Raw genomic sequence first — 15,219 nt, 5'->3', positions numbered from 1 at the left:
GGAGAAAAGTCACATAACAGAACCAGTTTCTTTCTTGAACAGGAAGATGGATCAAGGCTAAAGAGTTGCAACAGCTAAGAATGGCTAATACCAACCAAGTAGTGTAATTAGTAACCAATGGCCAATTGGTGGTCATGCTTTGTTATTGTAATACAAATTTGTGTATTTATAGAAAAAAATTAGTGCTTCAAATCCTCTTCTGTTATGTGAGAATAAGCCTGGCTCTTTGGACTGTGAAGTTATAAGTTATGCTCTTCTATTCAACTAGTTGTCACATAAATCTAAGTCATAGGTCCCGAGAGAGAATTCTATTATAATTTCTGGTTTTACCTATTGAAACCCGTAAAGTTCCAATTTCAAAGTACCTTACTGCTTAAATCTAAATACCCCTGTCATGCTCTCTGCAACATGGTTTCATCTTCTGCAACATCCCTACTCTCTCAAAACCAAATTTATGTCTCTCTTCCCTACCTTCCATCATTGTATTCATTCTGCCATCTCCCACCTCACTCACCAAAATCCTACCCACATTTAAAAGGTCTGATCCTCTTCCTTGTCCAGGTCTATATTTGAGAATCCCTTCCTACCCTAACTCTTATTGCCTCATTTTCTGCAATGTACCTCATATTCTTTGTAAAGCGCAGGGTTTAGCACAGAGCTAGGCACACACAGCTTCTCTATGAATACTATATTTTTAACAGCTTTATTAACATATAATTTATATACCATAAAATTGTTTTATGTATATGATTCAATAATTTTTAGTAAACTAACATAGTTATACAATCATTAGCACAACCCAATTTTAGAACATATTCATCACCCCCAAAAGATCTCTTGCGCCCACTTGAAATTATTCCCCTCTCTGGCCCCTGAGCCCAGACAACCACTCTTCTACTTTCCGTTTCTATAGAACACGAGAAATATTTTTTAAGTACTTGATTTGGAGCATCTTCACATTTTCTAATGGTCACTTACTATTGAATCTCTTTTACAGATAATCTAAGGTAGACATTTGAATAATTCGACATTGTTAAGTAAATAGCATTAAAATGCCCCTCATCAACAAATTGATTGTCTCTACTATTTATTTCAATCTAAAAGGTGTCATTTTCAGGTAAAATCTAAATACTTAGATTTATTTTAAACTCAATAATGTTAATTCAGCTGGGTTTTGGTTTGAAAGTAAAAAATAAGAAAGAGTTGGAGTGAACAGATTACGTGATGGCACCCTGAAAGCACCCAAACAAGTCAATTCACTGGTGGAAATTAAATAGGTCAGACAAACATCCTTTTCTGAACTCTTTTTGTCTTGAATCCAAGATAAAAGGACTCCTGAGAATAATTATAAAGGACAGCCTGCAGAAGTGCAGACTGTTGCTTCCTCTGTAGGTCAAACACAAGTCAAGGCTTACGCTTTTTATTAGTTTTACTTCTTTTCAGTTACATATGTCATCCCTTGTGTATCCTGACCTCTTAAATATTAAGCAATTTTTTTAAAAAGTACGTTTTAACTTAATTTAAGTTGAAGCCATTTGATCAACTATCTCATAAGCAAATACAAAAAAGAATGAAAACAGTTACTTCCTGATATATTGATATATTGATTAATTTATATTAATGATTAATTTAGAAATATTTTAATGAAGGTGAGAACACTGATACATAACATACAATGTGCATCAAGAAAAAAAGTAGTTATGATTTTTATTTTATGATGCCAAAATAAAACAGGATCGTTTCACAGGTAGAAACAAATCTTAACAAAAAGTTATAAAGCAAGTGACTCACGTAAGTGTTGTGTATAATGTGAAAGGGAAAATGAGTCCTCCATACGTTCACATTGTTGGGAGACTGTAGGCTCCTTTAGGACCAGCAGTTCTTTGGATATTAATTTTTCCAGATATATAATTTTTATGTCAATTTAGTCCTGAGATTAGTGAACTATTTAAATTACAGTTCCAATATGCGGCATTGCAAATGCTCCCTAAATTAAACAAATGAGTGCTTTAAGCATAGAAATTAACTCAGCTTTATAATTTCAACTCTCCATTATATTCAAATGCCAGAACTATACAGGTTTTAAAAAGCCATTCTTGAGGCGAAGATTTATATGATGGAAGCCAGTAATAAAGATCATCATTTTTAGTGGAAAAAAAAAAAAAGCCATTCTTGTCTATTTCCAAAAATTAAAGTCTTTTTGTTGTTAAACAAAAATAAAACTTAAAATAGTCATAAGGACTAATTTATACATAGCATATTATTTTGTGGTATGATAATATGTTCTATGTGAAGGTATTATACCATGATCATCATCACTATTATATGGGAATATCTAAGATTTTGTTTATCATTATAATTTTCAAGACCATGAGTCAAAGAATGCCAGTGGGATCAAGTGATTTGGCCAGGGTTATCTTCTGAGTCTGTGACAAGGAGAGGACAATATTTTGAATCCACAAAGCCAAGCTACCAATTAATCTTCATGAAGTGAGCCTTTCTGCAATACTTTTAAGTATGAGAATTGTTTCTTTTAACACTTCTCATAGTAGAAATCCAACTATCAGGAAGACATAAGTATTTATTAAGCTAGTTATTTTATTAAGTAATTAAAATGAATTACAAATGCTTTCTGCTCTTGAGTCTATATATTAAAATGGTATTTAACATTTAACAGAAGTAACACTGTGATAGTCACCACAAAAATATAAGCTTTACGATTGAAAAAATGTTGTAATTAAACTTGAAAATATGGGAATATACTCTTTTACAACTGAAATAGTATTGTACCTATTAAAACAATTATTTTTTATTGTAATATGAGTGAATGCAAAAAACCCAAATGTAACTATCACAAACCCTTACATAACTAACTTTTCTTAAATGAAGAATATTTTTAAACTTTCTTAAGTTTTCATTGGCCTCAGTAACCAGTTGTGTACATTTCTTAGTACAGTATATTCCTATTGTTTATTTTTGGCCATATTAAGTCAATTGGTAAGAAAAGGCTTGAAATAAGGAGATACATTTCCACAGAAGAGAGAGAATTGTGATCTAATACTCTCATCTATAAATATGAATAAACAGATTTACAATGTTTTTAAGTTAAATTTATCTTGACACTTTTTAAATTAGGGAAGTTGCTCCTTGGTTAATTTAGTCTTTTTCTTTTAATTATTTTTTTTAATTGAAGAAATTATTAAAAAATTTTCCCTCATCTACCTTCCCCCTCCCAATTTAGTCTTTAAATAAATTTAATGTACTGAATTTCTGGATCCAAGTGCTACTTGCAATTTATGATAAAAAGCATTTATCCGTTCTTTCTGAAGTGGCCAGTTCAAGATGCAGTAAGATTTAAACATTCCTCTTCGCAAACAGAGTGCATGATTCAATTTATAATCTGGAATATCCTCAAGAAAGATCAATATAATGGAATCCAGATTTTGTTCAATAGCTTGCTGAACTGCATGGTGCACTTTGAATCTAAGTTAAAAAAAAAAATGTATGAATTAAGTTACATATTGATATACAGTTTTTAACAGCCAAAAGCTCTAAAATTTACAATTCCCCTTAGAATTTACTTTAATCTGTCACTAAAAATTAGATTATGTTTTTTTCTTAATTTTATTTTTAAGATTATTTGAATTATGAGTGATAATATTAGTAATATTTGAAAGCTCAATTTACAAACAAGTATACATTTAAAATTTCACAATGTTCACCTACCTTTTGCATAATGGGTCTTTTAAAAGATGCCGTGTTACAACAAAAATAATTTTTCTGCTCTTTTTGATGCTATTAACAATTGCTTCGAGTTCGAGGACACCTGCCTGAAAGTCTCTCTCTTCCAGACAAAATCTGAGAGTTTGATCTTCTTCTTCCATTGGGCAGAAGTGTTCCCAGACCCAACCTCTATCTTTATAAGCGTGAATTATATATGCTGCATATTCAAACTGCTCTGGCTGGCTGTCTATTTCTTTGAAACCAAGAATTCGATGCACTGAAACGTTCCAATAAAAAGATATCCTCCAGCCTTCAAAATGGATTAGCAATACAATAAAGATAAAAATCAATAAGATACTGGTATTTATCATGAAAAGGAGTTCAAAGGGGGCACTGTCTTTGCAGGGTGATATATCAAAAAGCATCACTGGGCAACCATGATATTGAGGCGGAGTATTACAGAGGTAATGGCTTGATAGCTCAGAGATGTTGGTATGAGTATTATTGATCCAATTAACAAACCAGGCAATGCTTTCACATGTACAATCAAATGGATTAAAGCTCATATCTAAATTACTTAGGTTCTTGAAAACTGACCCAAAAACATCCTTCTCAACTGATGTTATGAGATTCTTCTGAAGGTTCAATGATTTTAGAGAGACCTGATTATCAAAAACAGATGGTGGAAGTATGTTTAAATTATTCAATCCTAAACTGATGCTCTTTAATTCAAATAAGTCCTTGAAGACCTCTGCTGGGATCTCATCAAAGCCGTTAGACTCTAAGTTAAGGACATGGAGGTGAGAAAGACCCTTTAGAAAATGAACAGGACCACCAGGATTTGCATGTTTCCAGAGCCGAGCTAAGTTGTTATGCTGCAAATCCAGAATTTCTAGTTTGTCGAGACCCTCCAACAGTTCATCATTTATGTTGGCTATGTTGTTGTTGCTTAGGTCCAGAATGGTCAAGTTATGAAGAGGGCGAAAAGGTGAAGGAGAGCTATCCAGGTTTTGAAGGGCCACTCTTCGGAGCATCAGTTGTTGGAGGCTTGGAACCAAGGCAAAAGAATTGCTAGTCAGTTGTAGATATTTGTTGTAAGAAAGGTAGATTTCAACAATATTTTCCAGACCTCTCCATTCCTCTCCTGTGAGTTCTTGCCCAATTTCGTTAAGGCCAAGGTCAAGTACCTTTAGGTGGCCCAACCAAGAAAAAGCACCACTCTCTATTTTTGAGATTTTATTTTTGGTTAGGTTCAGTATAAGTAAAGGAGAATGAGCAAGTGATACAAATGTTTCATTTGTTAAAGTTCGCAAACTTGTGAAGGAGCTGGACAGACTTAAGTATTTCAGCTTTATTAGTCCTGTGAACATATCGCTTTTTATGCCTTGAAAGTTGTTATCTTCCATGTTAAGATACTCCAAACATTTCAGCCACCGAAAGGAAAGATTATCAATCTTGGGAAGTGAAGCAAGGAAGATGTTTTGTTTAATAAAAGATCTTCTCAAATTCAGGTATTTCACATTGAAAAGTCCATAAAAAGAATGAGAAGACAAATGCTCTATATTATTATACTCCAGGAAGAAATATTCTAGATGCGGAAGCCAAACAAAGGAATCATTGCCAATCACATTTAAGCCATTATAGGAAAGATCGAGCATGGTGAGATTTGTCTGGTTTAGTCCAATGAAAGTCATATTGCTTGTTCTGTAAAGCTGGGTGTTGCTCAGGGATAGATTCTGAATACTTGTGCCTGATAGTTCCAAACAAAGCTTCTCTGTGAGACTGGGGCCCAGCTGGGCATTGTTCAGAGAGAGACCAAATAATTCTCCAATTGCATGAAAACACCCTGGAGAGAACTAAAGATAGGGAGGGAAAAGGAAGTTAATAACCGAAACACAATAGAGTTTACATGACCCTTGCAAAGCTTAAGCACAATTTTTTAAATCAATCTCCCTTCCCCTCTCACCACCTTCTCTGGGTTTTCTCTCTGTCCTTCTAATGCACAGCTCCTTACTCTGTGCCTGTAACACCACATCTGGCTCCAAACCCTTACCTCCCCTGGCCACAGGCTAATTTCTACTCAGCAGTCACAACTCAGCTTAGATGTCACTTCATCCGGGGCTTTCCCTGACTTCTCAGTCTAGATTAAGTACTCCTAGTACTTTTACTTTATTACACTGAGTAAATTGCGATTAAACTTCGTAAAGTTGCCATTGGGACAGACTATCTGTCTGGGTGACCACTATTCCCAGTGAAGGTTGTGGAACGAATGGGTGGATTTCATTTTGAAACAGTGACATTCAAACTTAGTGAATGGAGAATGTCCATGATATAATTTTTTAATGGCAGGGTACACCATCACCCTCAGGGACACAATATTGCACAGCTAATAAGATAGACTCTGGTCTAGCACTGGCAGAAACCCAGCTCAGTCACCAGCTCGTCACCTATACGACCTCGAACAAGTTCCTTAATATTTCTTCATCTCAATTTACTCCTGTGTAGAATGATGAGAGGAATAAGTTGGTTACAGACCATATACAGATACAAATAAAGATATTGTCACAGTGTCTGACATATAGTTGAGTACTCTATGACTTTCAGCTACTGTTGTTTTTCTAATTACTTGGAGAAAAGCTAGATATAAACTTACCCAAAGGCTAACATTGGTTGTCTCTAGATTGTGGGCTTTTGGATGATTTTGATTTCCCCCCTCATTATTTATATATTTTATAAAATTCTAACAACAAATATTCTAAACAGAAGAAAAATGCTGTTTAAAAATTAACATGGGTAGTTTACATAAAATATTTAATTATTATGTCAGAGTAATTTTGTACAGTCTATTTTTATGTCTGAAAATTAATACAGCTTTAAAAGATTTGATCTAATTTAGGATGTCCAATTTTCTTATTCTCAGCCTGTAAAGGAATAAAATATAGAAATACCTATATATGAAAATGGTTAACAAATTGAAGATCATGGATCCGAAAAGAGAAGGTTACCTCATTATAGGAAGGTTTTTATAATAATCTAATGCTAATTATTTATTGAGCACTCACATGCCAGACTCTGTGCTACATTCTTTATCACACAGTCTTATAGAGTCTTATTATTATGCCAATTTTCAAGCAGAGAAAACTTGAATAATTTGCCTGAGTACACAATTATTAAGAGAGAAAGCCCAGACCCCGAGTCAGCTAACCCAGCTCTAAAGCCTGTGCTTTTAACTATCATACCATTTTAATTTTTTTCAGAAGTCTTGTGCTATAGATAGTATTAATTTCACTCTATAAGTGAGGAAATTAAGATCCAGAGAGGTTAAGTAAGTTCTTCAAGGTCAAAGTACTGGTCTGTAAATGGAATGGGGATTTTAACCCACTCCGTTTGACAGTAGAGCCCCAGTTTCTAATTGCTACCAAAGTCCCTTTCTTGGGAGGATGACGTCAATGGCCCAATCAGTCAGTGTGAAGGATTTTGGAAGACATGTCAAAGGTTATCAACTCTTTCTATAGGGAACTTTAGATTCCTATTCGTGTGACATAATTAGGGACTGCCCACACTTAAAGTTGGAACAGAATAATTTTACCTTACTTCTTACCTCTTTGATTTGATTTGATGACAACTCTAATTTTTTTAAAGACGAATTGCCAAGGAAATCAAGTTCTTCACGTCTTAGTAGATGAATTTTATTATTTGATAATAGAAGCTCTTGGAGATTTTCCAGTTGGAGCTGAGTTCCTAATTTAGTAGATGACAAGCCATTATGAGATAGGTCTAATTTAATTAAATTCTGAAAGGAGAAAAAAACATGTATATAAGTTAGAGTCTTGCCATCAAAAAAGGTTTTCTTCAATGTACACGAATCTTATAAATAACTCATTCTAACATATTGTACTGTCAGAAAACTGACAGTAGGACTAATAAAAGCTTTGTTGCAATTGAAAATGCCATTTTTGCAAGAATTTGCTTTCTTACATCATGAATCACTTTATTTCTCCTACCAAAATAAAAGGACTTAAGCTTACGTATTCACGATATAAGAAATATTCATAACAAGCACTTATTTATAATAAGCATTTATTTATGATGCGGAGAATATTTGTGTGGTTTATCGAACATATAGTGTCATGCATCAGCCTTGAAACTAAACAACTACAACAACAAGGTGTTTTCTTAAACAGTACAAGTAGAACTTAGTCATCCATGAAATTATACTGAGAATGATCGATAGTTATATAAAATTAATTTTTGTTTGTTTTGTTGTGGGATGTTTTTCACTTTATGATGTGATAACTTACAAATCAAGAAAAAGGTAAGGAAAAGGTGATATATGTTAGGGCAAAATCTTCTGTGATGTCTGTTAAAGAGGACAGACTTTTATTTATGTTTTAAAAATAAAAATAACATTTTGCCAGCGATTAACGAGATTTTGAGGTCTTTGTGTCCAAAGACATTTTGTCCACATCAGAATCTAAGAAGGCACGTGAAAGAATTTGAAATGCCTTGCAAGCAAATCATTTTATATATGTTTCTAAGAATATTTAAATTTATATATTATTTTTGGCATCTGGATGAAGAAAACAAAGAGTTTTGAAAACGGTTTTAGTTTAAGAAAAACTCTTAATAATTATCTCAGATTTAAGAGTAATAAATACATTTTTCAGACTTAAAATTTAAGCAAGGTACTTAAAAGAAAAAGTTCTAGCCACTGGAAAAGCAATATTGTGAGGAGACTTCTACAATCAAGAGTAGGTAATTTTTAGTTGAAAAATTTGCCATGTATCAATGTGTTAACTTTATTTAAGTCAGAATTTGGACTCGATATTTTTTCATTATTTCGAGTACTAACTCGGCACTTTGAGCACTTTTTCCTGCGTTCCTCGCGGGATGTTCTGATTTTTCTCTGATTTCTACCTCTTGAATCTAAGTCCTGTTTCAAATGGGAGAAAGCAAGAGAGGCAGTTCTTTAAAATTAAGATTAAAACTGGTCAAAGATGATATTTTCCTCTTACCTTCAAATTTTTAAAGGGATTATTTTGAATTTTCTGGATTGAGTTGGACTTTAGATTGAGTTCAACCAAATTCATACAGAAGATAAAGGTTTTATCAGAAAGCTGAGAGAGCTCATTGTTTTGAAGGTTCAAAATTTCCAACAAGGGGAGTTTTTGGCACAATTCTGGCTCCAGTTTTGAGATGGTATTAAATCCTCCATCCAAGACAGTAAGTTGGCTATATCTTGTAAAATTGGCAGATGGTAATTTTCTGAGTTGATTATGGGTAAGATCCAACACTGTTATGTTTTCTGGGAGGTCGTCAGGTATTTGAGTCAACTTCAGATGACTGCAGTCAGCTACTTCATGCCTCACAGCACATTTATTGGTAGATGTACACAGTATCCAAAAGGGCAACAGTCCCAAAAGAGAAGAGATATGATAGAGCAGTTTCCATCTCATGATTCTGGCCTATAAAATAAACATAAAAAAGCAATAGACAACATTAGTGATGCAAGCTTTCACATGCATTGGTATATAATATTCCTTATAAAATATATAACTAAATGCGACTATTTGTGATCTTTTCACTATAACTCTTATGATATACAAGTCTGCATTATACAAATAGTACATCAAATGGCAATAATTCAAACAGTACAGAAGACAAAATAGAACATACACTCTCCATCTCCACCCCGGTTGCAGTGTTCCAAGGTAACCTCTTGACAGTTTCTATTTTTAATTCTCATGGTCACCTTCACAAACCTAAGTAATATGCATCTGCTTCTATATCTCCATTTATTAACTTTAAGTATTTTCTTCCCACTATAAAGATAACTTAATTATACTATTTCCTCATCATCTTACAATTTTTCTTTAGTTATTTTAAATTTAATCTATTGTCACATTTATCATTTTAAAGACTATACCTAAACTCTATTTATTGATCAACCAACTTTAGACAAAATCTTTTGACTTCTCACCTCATGACATAGGAAATGTACATCCCTGTATTTTCTACACACTTCTTTCATCCTTACATTTCCTAAAACTGTGAGCTATAACATTGCTCGACATCGTCAAGATATAGTTTTAGCATTCATCTAAAGTTATGATAAGTCAGACATACTTGGTATAGAAAAAATTCAGAAAATCTAAAGTTGATAAATATTATTCATGATTTTATAATTATGTAAATAGACATTTACCGCAGAATCGGGAAGATATAGAGAAACATAGCAATTAAGAGAACAAACCCTGGAATTACGCCCTCTGAATTCTGATCCTAGAATCTCTGCTTCGTAGCCTCTGGCAAGCTAATTTATTTCTCAGGCCTTAGTTTCCTCATCTTGTAAGTGGAGATAATCAGAGTAGCTTCTCCATAGTTTGTTTTGAAGATTAAAGGAAATAAGTCTTGCAATATCTGGAATAAAGCAGCATTTAATATTATTAGCATTTTTATTAGTCAGTACAATAATCCATGATTTGTAAATTGATAATTATAACTATTTATTTTGTAACTTGTTACTTTTGAAAGAAAATCTATACAAAATTAATTATATTGGGAAAAAAATCACAGCTATTAAACAAGAAAGAAATGGTAAAGAGAGCCAAGATGTGAAATAACTGAAATTCAAGGAAATTCATGGACAGTTAGGAAGATTCAAAAAGCTTCTTATCAACTCAATCTTTGGTTAAACGGAGAAATGCAGTACAGACTCGTGCTGTCTTCACAGGCTAGGAAGCAACCAGTATCCTCCCTGAACTGCAAATGATCTTCATTTAAAGAGACCAGATTCCTTTAAAAGTGCTCTGTTTTTCAGTTTCATTTTAAAGAAATAAAAAAAAGCCATGAATTATGAGGAGTCTGTGGGTCACTTCACCCTACTACTTGGTCTAAAGAGTGGAAGTAAAAACACACTTTATTAGATGGAAAAGACTCAGCAAATGCTAGGCAGAATGAGTGAAAAAGGAAAAATACACAGAGGAAATCTTATGAAACTTAAAAATTGTGACTATTCATTAAAAAAAAATCTTAAAACCTTCACAGGAAAACATGTGATCAATGACTTCCAAAAAAAGAGATCTGATTGATACAAAAAATTTTCTCAGCAACATCAGCCACTGGAAAACAATAGTAATAAGCTTTCAAAACATTCAGGGGAAATTATTTTGAACGTAAAATTTTATTTCCAGCTGAACAATTAAAGATAACGGGAGGAGGGGGAGTATTTTAAGATAGGCAAAGATTCAATAAGTTTATAACTATGTAACTCATATGAAAAAAGCTATTTTAGAATGTGCTTCGGTAAAATAGACAAACGAAAATACAGTTAGAGGATGGAATGAGAGTGAAAACAAGTAGTTGAATGAGACATAACAGAAACAAAGAAAGCTGAAAAGAAATGAAAAACAGAATCACTTGGCCTTTCAATTTTGGAAAGACTTCTCAGGACGTATAGGCTTATATTTCTCTGTCCAAGTGACAGACAATATTGCATCATGGTTTGGACATAGAGTCTGGAGCCGGGCTACTTAGAGTTACCACTGGTTACAATTTGGCTTATACAGTTTGGATTGCAAACTTTACATTTTTTTACTTGACATTTTTTTCCTCGTAAATTTGTACTGATACTCTGTATACAGACACACATCAATACAAAATCATATTGGAAAGTTGGGAAGCAGCTTCCTGAAACTAGTACTAGCCAAGGCTGACTCTATTTCCATCAGACTTAACCCACATTTGCCGATGCAAATTTCTGATCCTCTTATACATCTGAACCTCTTTCCAGTTCTCATCTTTCTTTCTTTTTCCTTTATTAGTCCAAAGGAAGCCTTCTTATTCCTAGGAATAGCTGAAGTGTTTCTCCTTTTCAAGCACATTATCATAAAAAGCTAGCTCCTGTCTCTTCTCTAGCCAAGAAAACTGAGAAAAAGAGAAAAGCTGTTTTAAGTTCACAGGGCTTTGTATCTTTAAGACGAAGTTGTGATTTTTTAAAAAGTCTGTTACAAAATGATTTCCGTAGCTACTCTAATGTACAGAAAACTACAAAAAAAGTTTTAATTACTGCATAAAAATGTTTTATCATGTTAATTAGAAATTGTTGCTGTTATTTGTACTGTTATAATACACTTCTCCCCATACCCATATCACCTCCCTTTTCCTCCATTCTTTTTGTTGAATGGTTCTGACTCGATTTCAAACAGCAGATCCAAGAAAGACCGAAGTACGTTAAAACCAACATGCATTCTAGCTTTACGAATGTGAGAAGTGCTATCCCAACAGGAATTTAAAATATATACCTTCACTTACTCTGATCACAGGTGACCTTCCCTTTTCTCCTTAGTCCAAATCCAGGCGTTTTCATCAGACAAGCGTGGCAAATTTGCTGCGATCTCAAAAGTGAAACTAAAGTCTAAAAGAAAAAAAAGCCTTTTATAGTTGGTGCATTCTAAGAAGGGCAAAGAAAATAAGCCACAATTTCAGCAAGAGACATTTTGAACTGCTTCTTAAAATGTCTTGTTTTTCTTTTTTTCCACTTCAGGTGCAGTCCCCTGGGTTTCATTGAAAGGGTCACAGATTTAGCGACAGAGAGAGATGAAAAAGTGCAACTTCACCACTGAGTGTGGGCAGGGCTAGCTAGTACTCAGAGGATAATGGCTATCTAATCTAACTGAGGGTGAATTTCTCTATCTTTTTACCAAAATCTGATGTGAAACTCTCAGAATTGAATGGTGTGTGGTCAAAGGGACAGAAAAAACTGTCCCTAATCAAAGCTAAATATTTCCATTTCTCTGATCTCATTTTCTCTTCTTAGCAACACTGTAAGATAAATAATGCAGAAATCAAACTTTTGATCAAAGAAGAAACCAAGTTTCACAGTAGAGAAAGAGCTCACCATGGCAAAACGAAGGGCCAGCCTAATTCATGCCATCCCATTTTCCACATTCAGAACCTGTTAGGGAACAAATAGATATGCCCAGAGAAAGTTTAGATTCACTATTAGTTTTCAATTAGCTTTCCTGACTCCAACTAGTTAAAGGAACGTGCTTGTCAAAAAATGAACACATTGTGGATATAATATGATATAATATTATAACTATACTGATATGTAGTACAATTGGCAGGAACTATAGAGATCACCTAATCCAACTTCCTTGTTTGACTAGTGAGGAAAATGAAATCTAGCAAGGATTTGCCTAAGGACATAATGAGTTATACAAACAAGTAAAGTCACATAATGGCCTGGAACGATTGAAACATGAAACTAGCTTGACTTGACTGAAGAATTGAGAGCAAGAAATAAGTTTGTGTCAGGGTGCAAAATGAGCACTCCTGGACCCTAGTCTTAACTGTACCAATTTGTGGTGTGGTTACTAAGCTCGTGGTTATACTTTTCTAGTTTTCAATTGTCATATCAATAATAAAATATCATAAACAAACAATTGTCCTGAGTCAAGGCTCGTCCTCTCTATCTATCCATTGGGATGTGCAGTAAAACATTGCTAGTATTTACAGGGTTTCTTCTCAGTTCATTCCTTGAAGGCAGGACAGTGTATATGTTATGTATTACAACTCTCCAGCCATTCTTCCATGATAGACTATTACTTTGGGCTCCAATGAACCAGATTTTTTTTCAGTATTCAGACCGTTGCATGATCTTCCACATCAACTCTGGACTTGTCATATGACTAGCTGGCCAATAGGATATTAGTAAACAGAAAGTAAGCTCGCTTAGGATTTACTTTCTTCCATTTAGAAGCCAGTCACTGTGTGGTAAGAAGCCCAGCCTAATCTTGTGCCAAAGCAACATGGAGGAGAATAGGCTCTGGCCAATAGCTCCAGCTGAACACCCGGAAGACAGTCAGTGTCAACTTGTTATTCATATGAGCAAAGCATATTGGAAGTGGATTTCCCAATCCCAGTTGAGTCACTCCAGCCGATGTGACATGGATCAGTGACAAGCTGTCCCCAAGTCCTGCCAAAATTCGAGAAGAGTAAACAAATAACTATTGTCGTTTTAAACTAAAAAAAATTGGAATAATGTGTTAGGCATTATTATGGCCTTCAATAAATACTTTTTACTGATGATCTCATAATTCAATAATCAGTTTAGGCTTAATGCCAGTTCATATCCAGATATTAATAGTCTTCAATTCTTGCTAAATGCAACACAGGTCAATTTCTCTTCGAGAGACATTTCTTAATTATGCATTAAATTATTTAGCTATTATGGTCATAGATGCTACAGTGAAAAAGCTCATTTTTCCCTTTTTAAGAAAATTAAATCCAAACTATTTATGATATATGTCCATAAATGTAAATTAACAAGCCTAATATTTACTGGTATTTTATAATATGACAGATCAGCTAGTCTCAAAATAAAGACGAAGCTGCATTATTTCCAGGACGGCAGAGATCTACAGAATTCTAGAAGTCAAAGTCCCTTAAGTTTACTAAATTTATGGTAACTTTACTAAAATTTATAAATTGTATAGTTTCCTTCTTCAACCTGATGGAGTACTTTTTTTTGTTTAAGAGAATTAATTAAGGTAATATATACAGAGTCTAAAAGAATGGCTGGAGAAAACAGCAAGTTACACTGGAATTGATAAGCAGATAATAATTAGTAATTTATTATTTATGTATTTATTAAACTATAGACCCTTTGTCCTCTGCCTGCTTCTAATAATAATTCTTAATCACCTAGTCATTGTATTTAAAGGACAATTACAGCCATTTTAATGCTAGGCAAATAATTTTTTGATAATTGAAGATAGTGTATAATCACTAGTCACTTCATTATAATGTTTATAAAGGAAGGTTTGGTTATGGTTTTCATGACCATCATCATTATCAACATCTGTAATACTAGATTGCTCAAGGCTATACGAGACAGTGTTTAGTGTATTAATTATTTTAGATATGAAGATTGCATCATTGCAATTCTGACAATATATATAGGCAGCTGAAGTTGTGTGGCAAACAGCAGACTATGTGAAAAGGCAGATTCATATTAGACAACACAATAATTACACTGTTGCCAGACTCCATGAGTTCCAAAGAGAGAACTAATTATTGAGGAATATTTAAAGTTGTGCCAGCACTGAATACATTTGTTAGGGAACTACTGGGTATTTAAAAGAGTCAATATTGTACACAGGTTTAATTTTGCATGGCTCTTAGGAATTTTTGAAAATGGAATTTTATTAATGGAAACAAGGAAATTAGACTAACCAATCTTCCCAGTGTTAGCAAGAAGCCAAAGTAAGACTATAGACTATACTTTTCATCATTAAAATTTTTCATGGGTTCATAATGTGATGAATATATTATGGACCTATATAAATAATTAAATTTACCACAGAGCATTAGCTAAACAATCATTTTATACTGTACTCAAGGGTCTCCCTTTCACAGCCACCATTGAGACAGGACATGGTCTTGCTCTATATCATCTGAACTTCTAGAAGGCATTTCTCTTTTCTTTTTGAA

At 33.7% G+C, this 15,219-nt stretch overlaps 1 protein-coding gene across 4 annotated transcripts; it reads right to left on the bottom strand.

The window, feature by feature from the left end:
• Positions 1-1,404: 1,404 nt before the first annotated feature.
• On the bottom strand, positions 1,405-12,668 carry TLR3 (toll like receptor 3). 4 transcript variants are annotated; one of them, XM_039882688.1, is made up of 7 exons: positions 12,623-12,668; positions 12,037-12,139; positions 9,977-10,143; positions 8,739-9,188; positions 7,325-7,516; positions 3,727-5,579; positions 1,405-3,483 (listed from the first exon to the last, which is right to left on the bottom strand). In XM_039882688.1, the coding sequence occupies exons 4-7, from the start codon at positions 9,177-9,179 to the stop codon at positions 3,255-3,257; spliced, it is 2,715 nt and encodes a 904-aa protein (XP_039738622.1). In that variant the 5' UTR covers positions 9,180-9,188; positions 9,977-10,143; positions 12,037-12,139; positions 12,623-12,668; the 3' UTR covers positions 1,405-3,254. The 4 variants fall into 4 exon arrangements, with proteins under 4 accessions (XP_039738622.1, XP_039738624.1, XP_039738623.1 ...); XM_039882690.1 differs by lacking the exon at positions 12,623-12,668 and having other exon boundaries at positions 9,929-10,143; positions 12,037-12,374; XM_039882689.1 differs by lacking the exon at positions 12,623-12,668 and having other exon boundaries at positions 12,027-12,373.
• Between the last annotated feature and the right edge of the window lie 2,551 nt (positions 12,669-15,219).

Source organism: Pteropus medius, unplaced genomic scaffold, assembly GCF_902729225.1.
Source record: "Pteropus medius unplaced genomic scaffold, Ma_sr-lr_union100, whole genome shotgun sequence".
Taxonomy (NCBI): domain Eukaryota; kingdom Metazoa; phylum Chordata; class Mammalia; order Chiroptera; family Pteropodidae; genus Pteropus; species Pteropus medius.
The sequence above is the reverse complement of the archived record's forward strand: the minus strand, read 5'-3'. Positions and strand labels throughout refer to the sequence as shown.

Excerpts from the sequence above, each read along its gene's own strand:
- TLR3 (XM_039882688.1), bottom strand. The coding sequence starts at position 9,179 with ATGAGATGGAAACTGCTCTATCATATCTCTTCTCTTTTGGGACTGTTG. Across the intron at positions 7,517-8,738 it reads ATCCCTTTAAAAATTTGAAG|AATTTAATTAAATTAGACCT; the intron begins GTAAGAGGAAAA and ends TTCTCCTTTCAG. Across the intron at positions 5,580-7,324 it reads CATCAAATCAAATCAAAGAG|TTCTCTCCAGGGTGTTTTCA; the intron begins GTAAGAAGTAAG and ends CCCTATCTTTAG.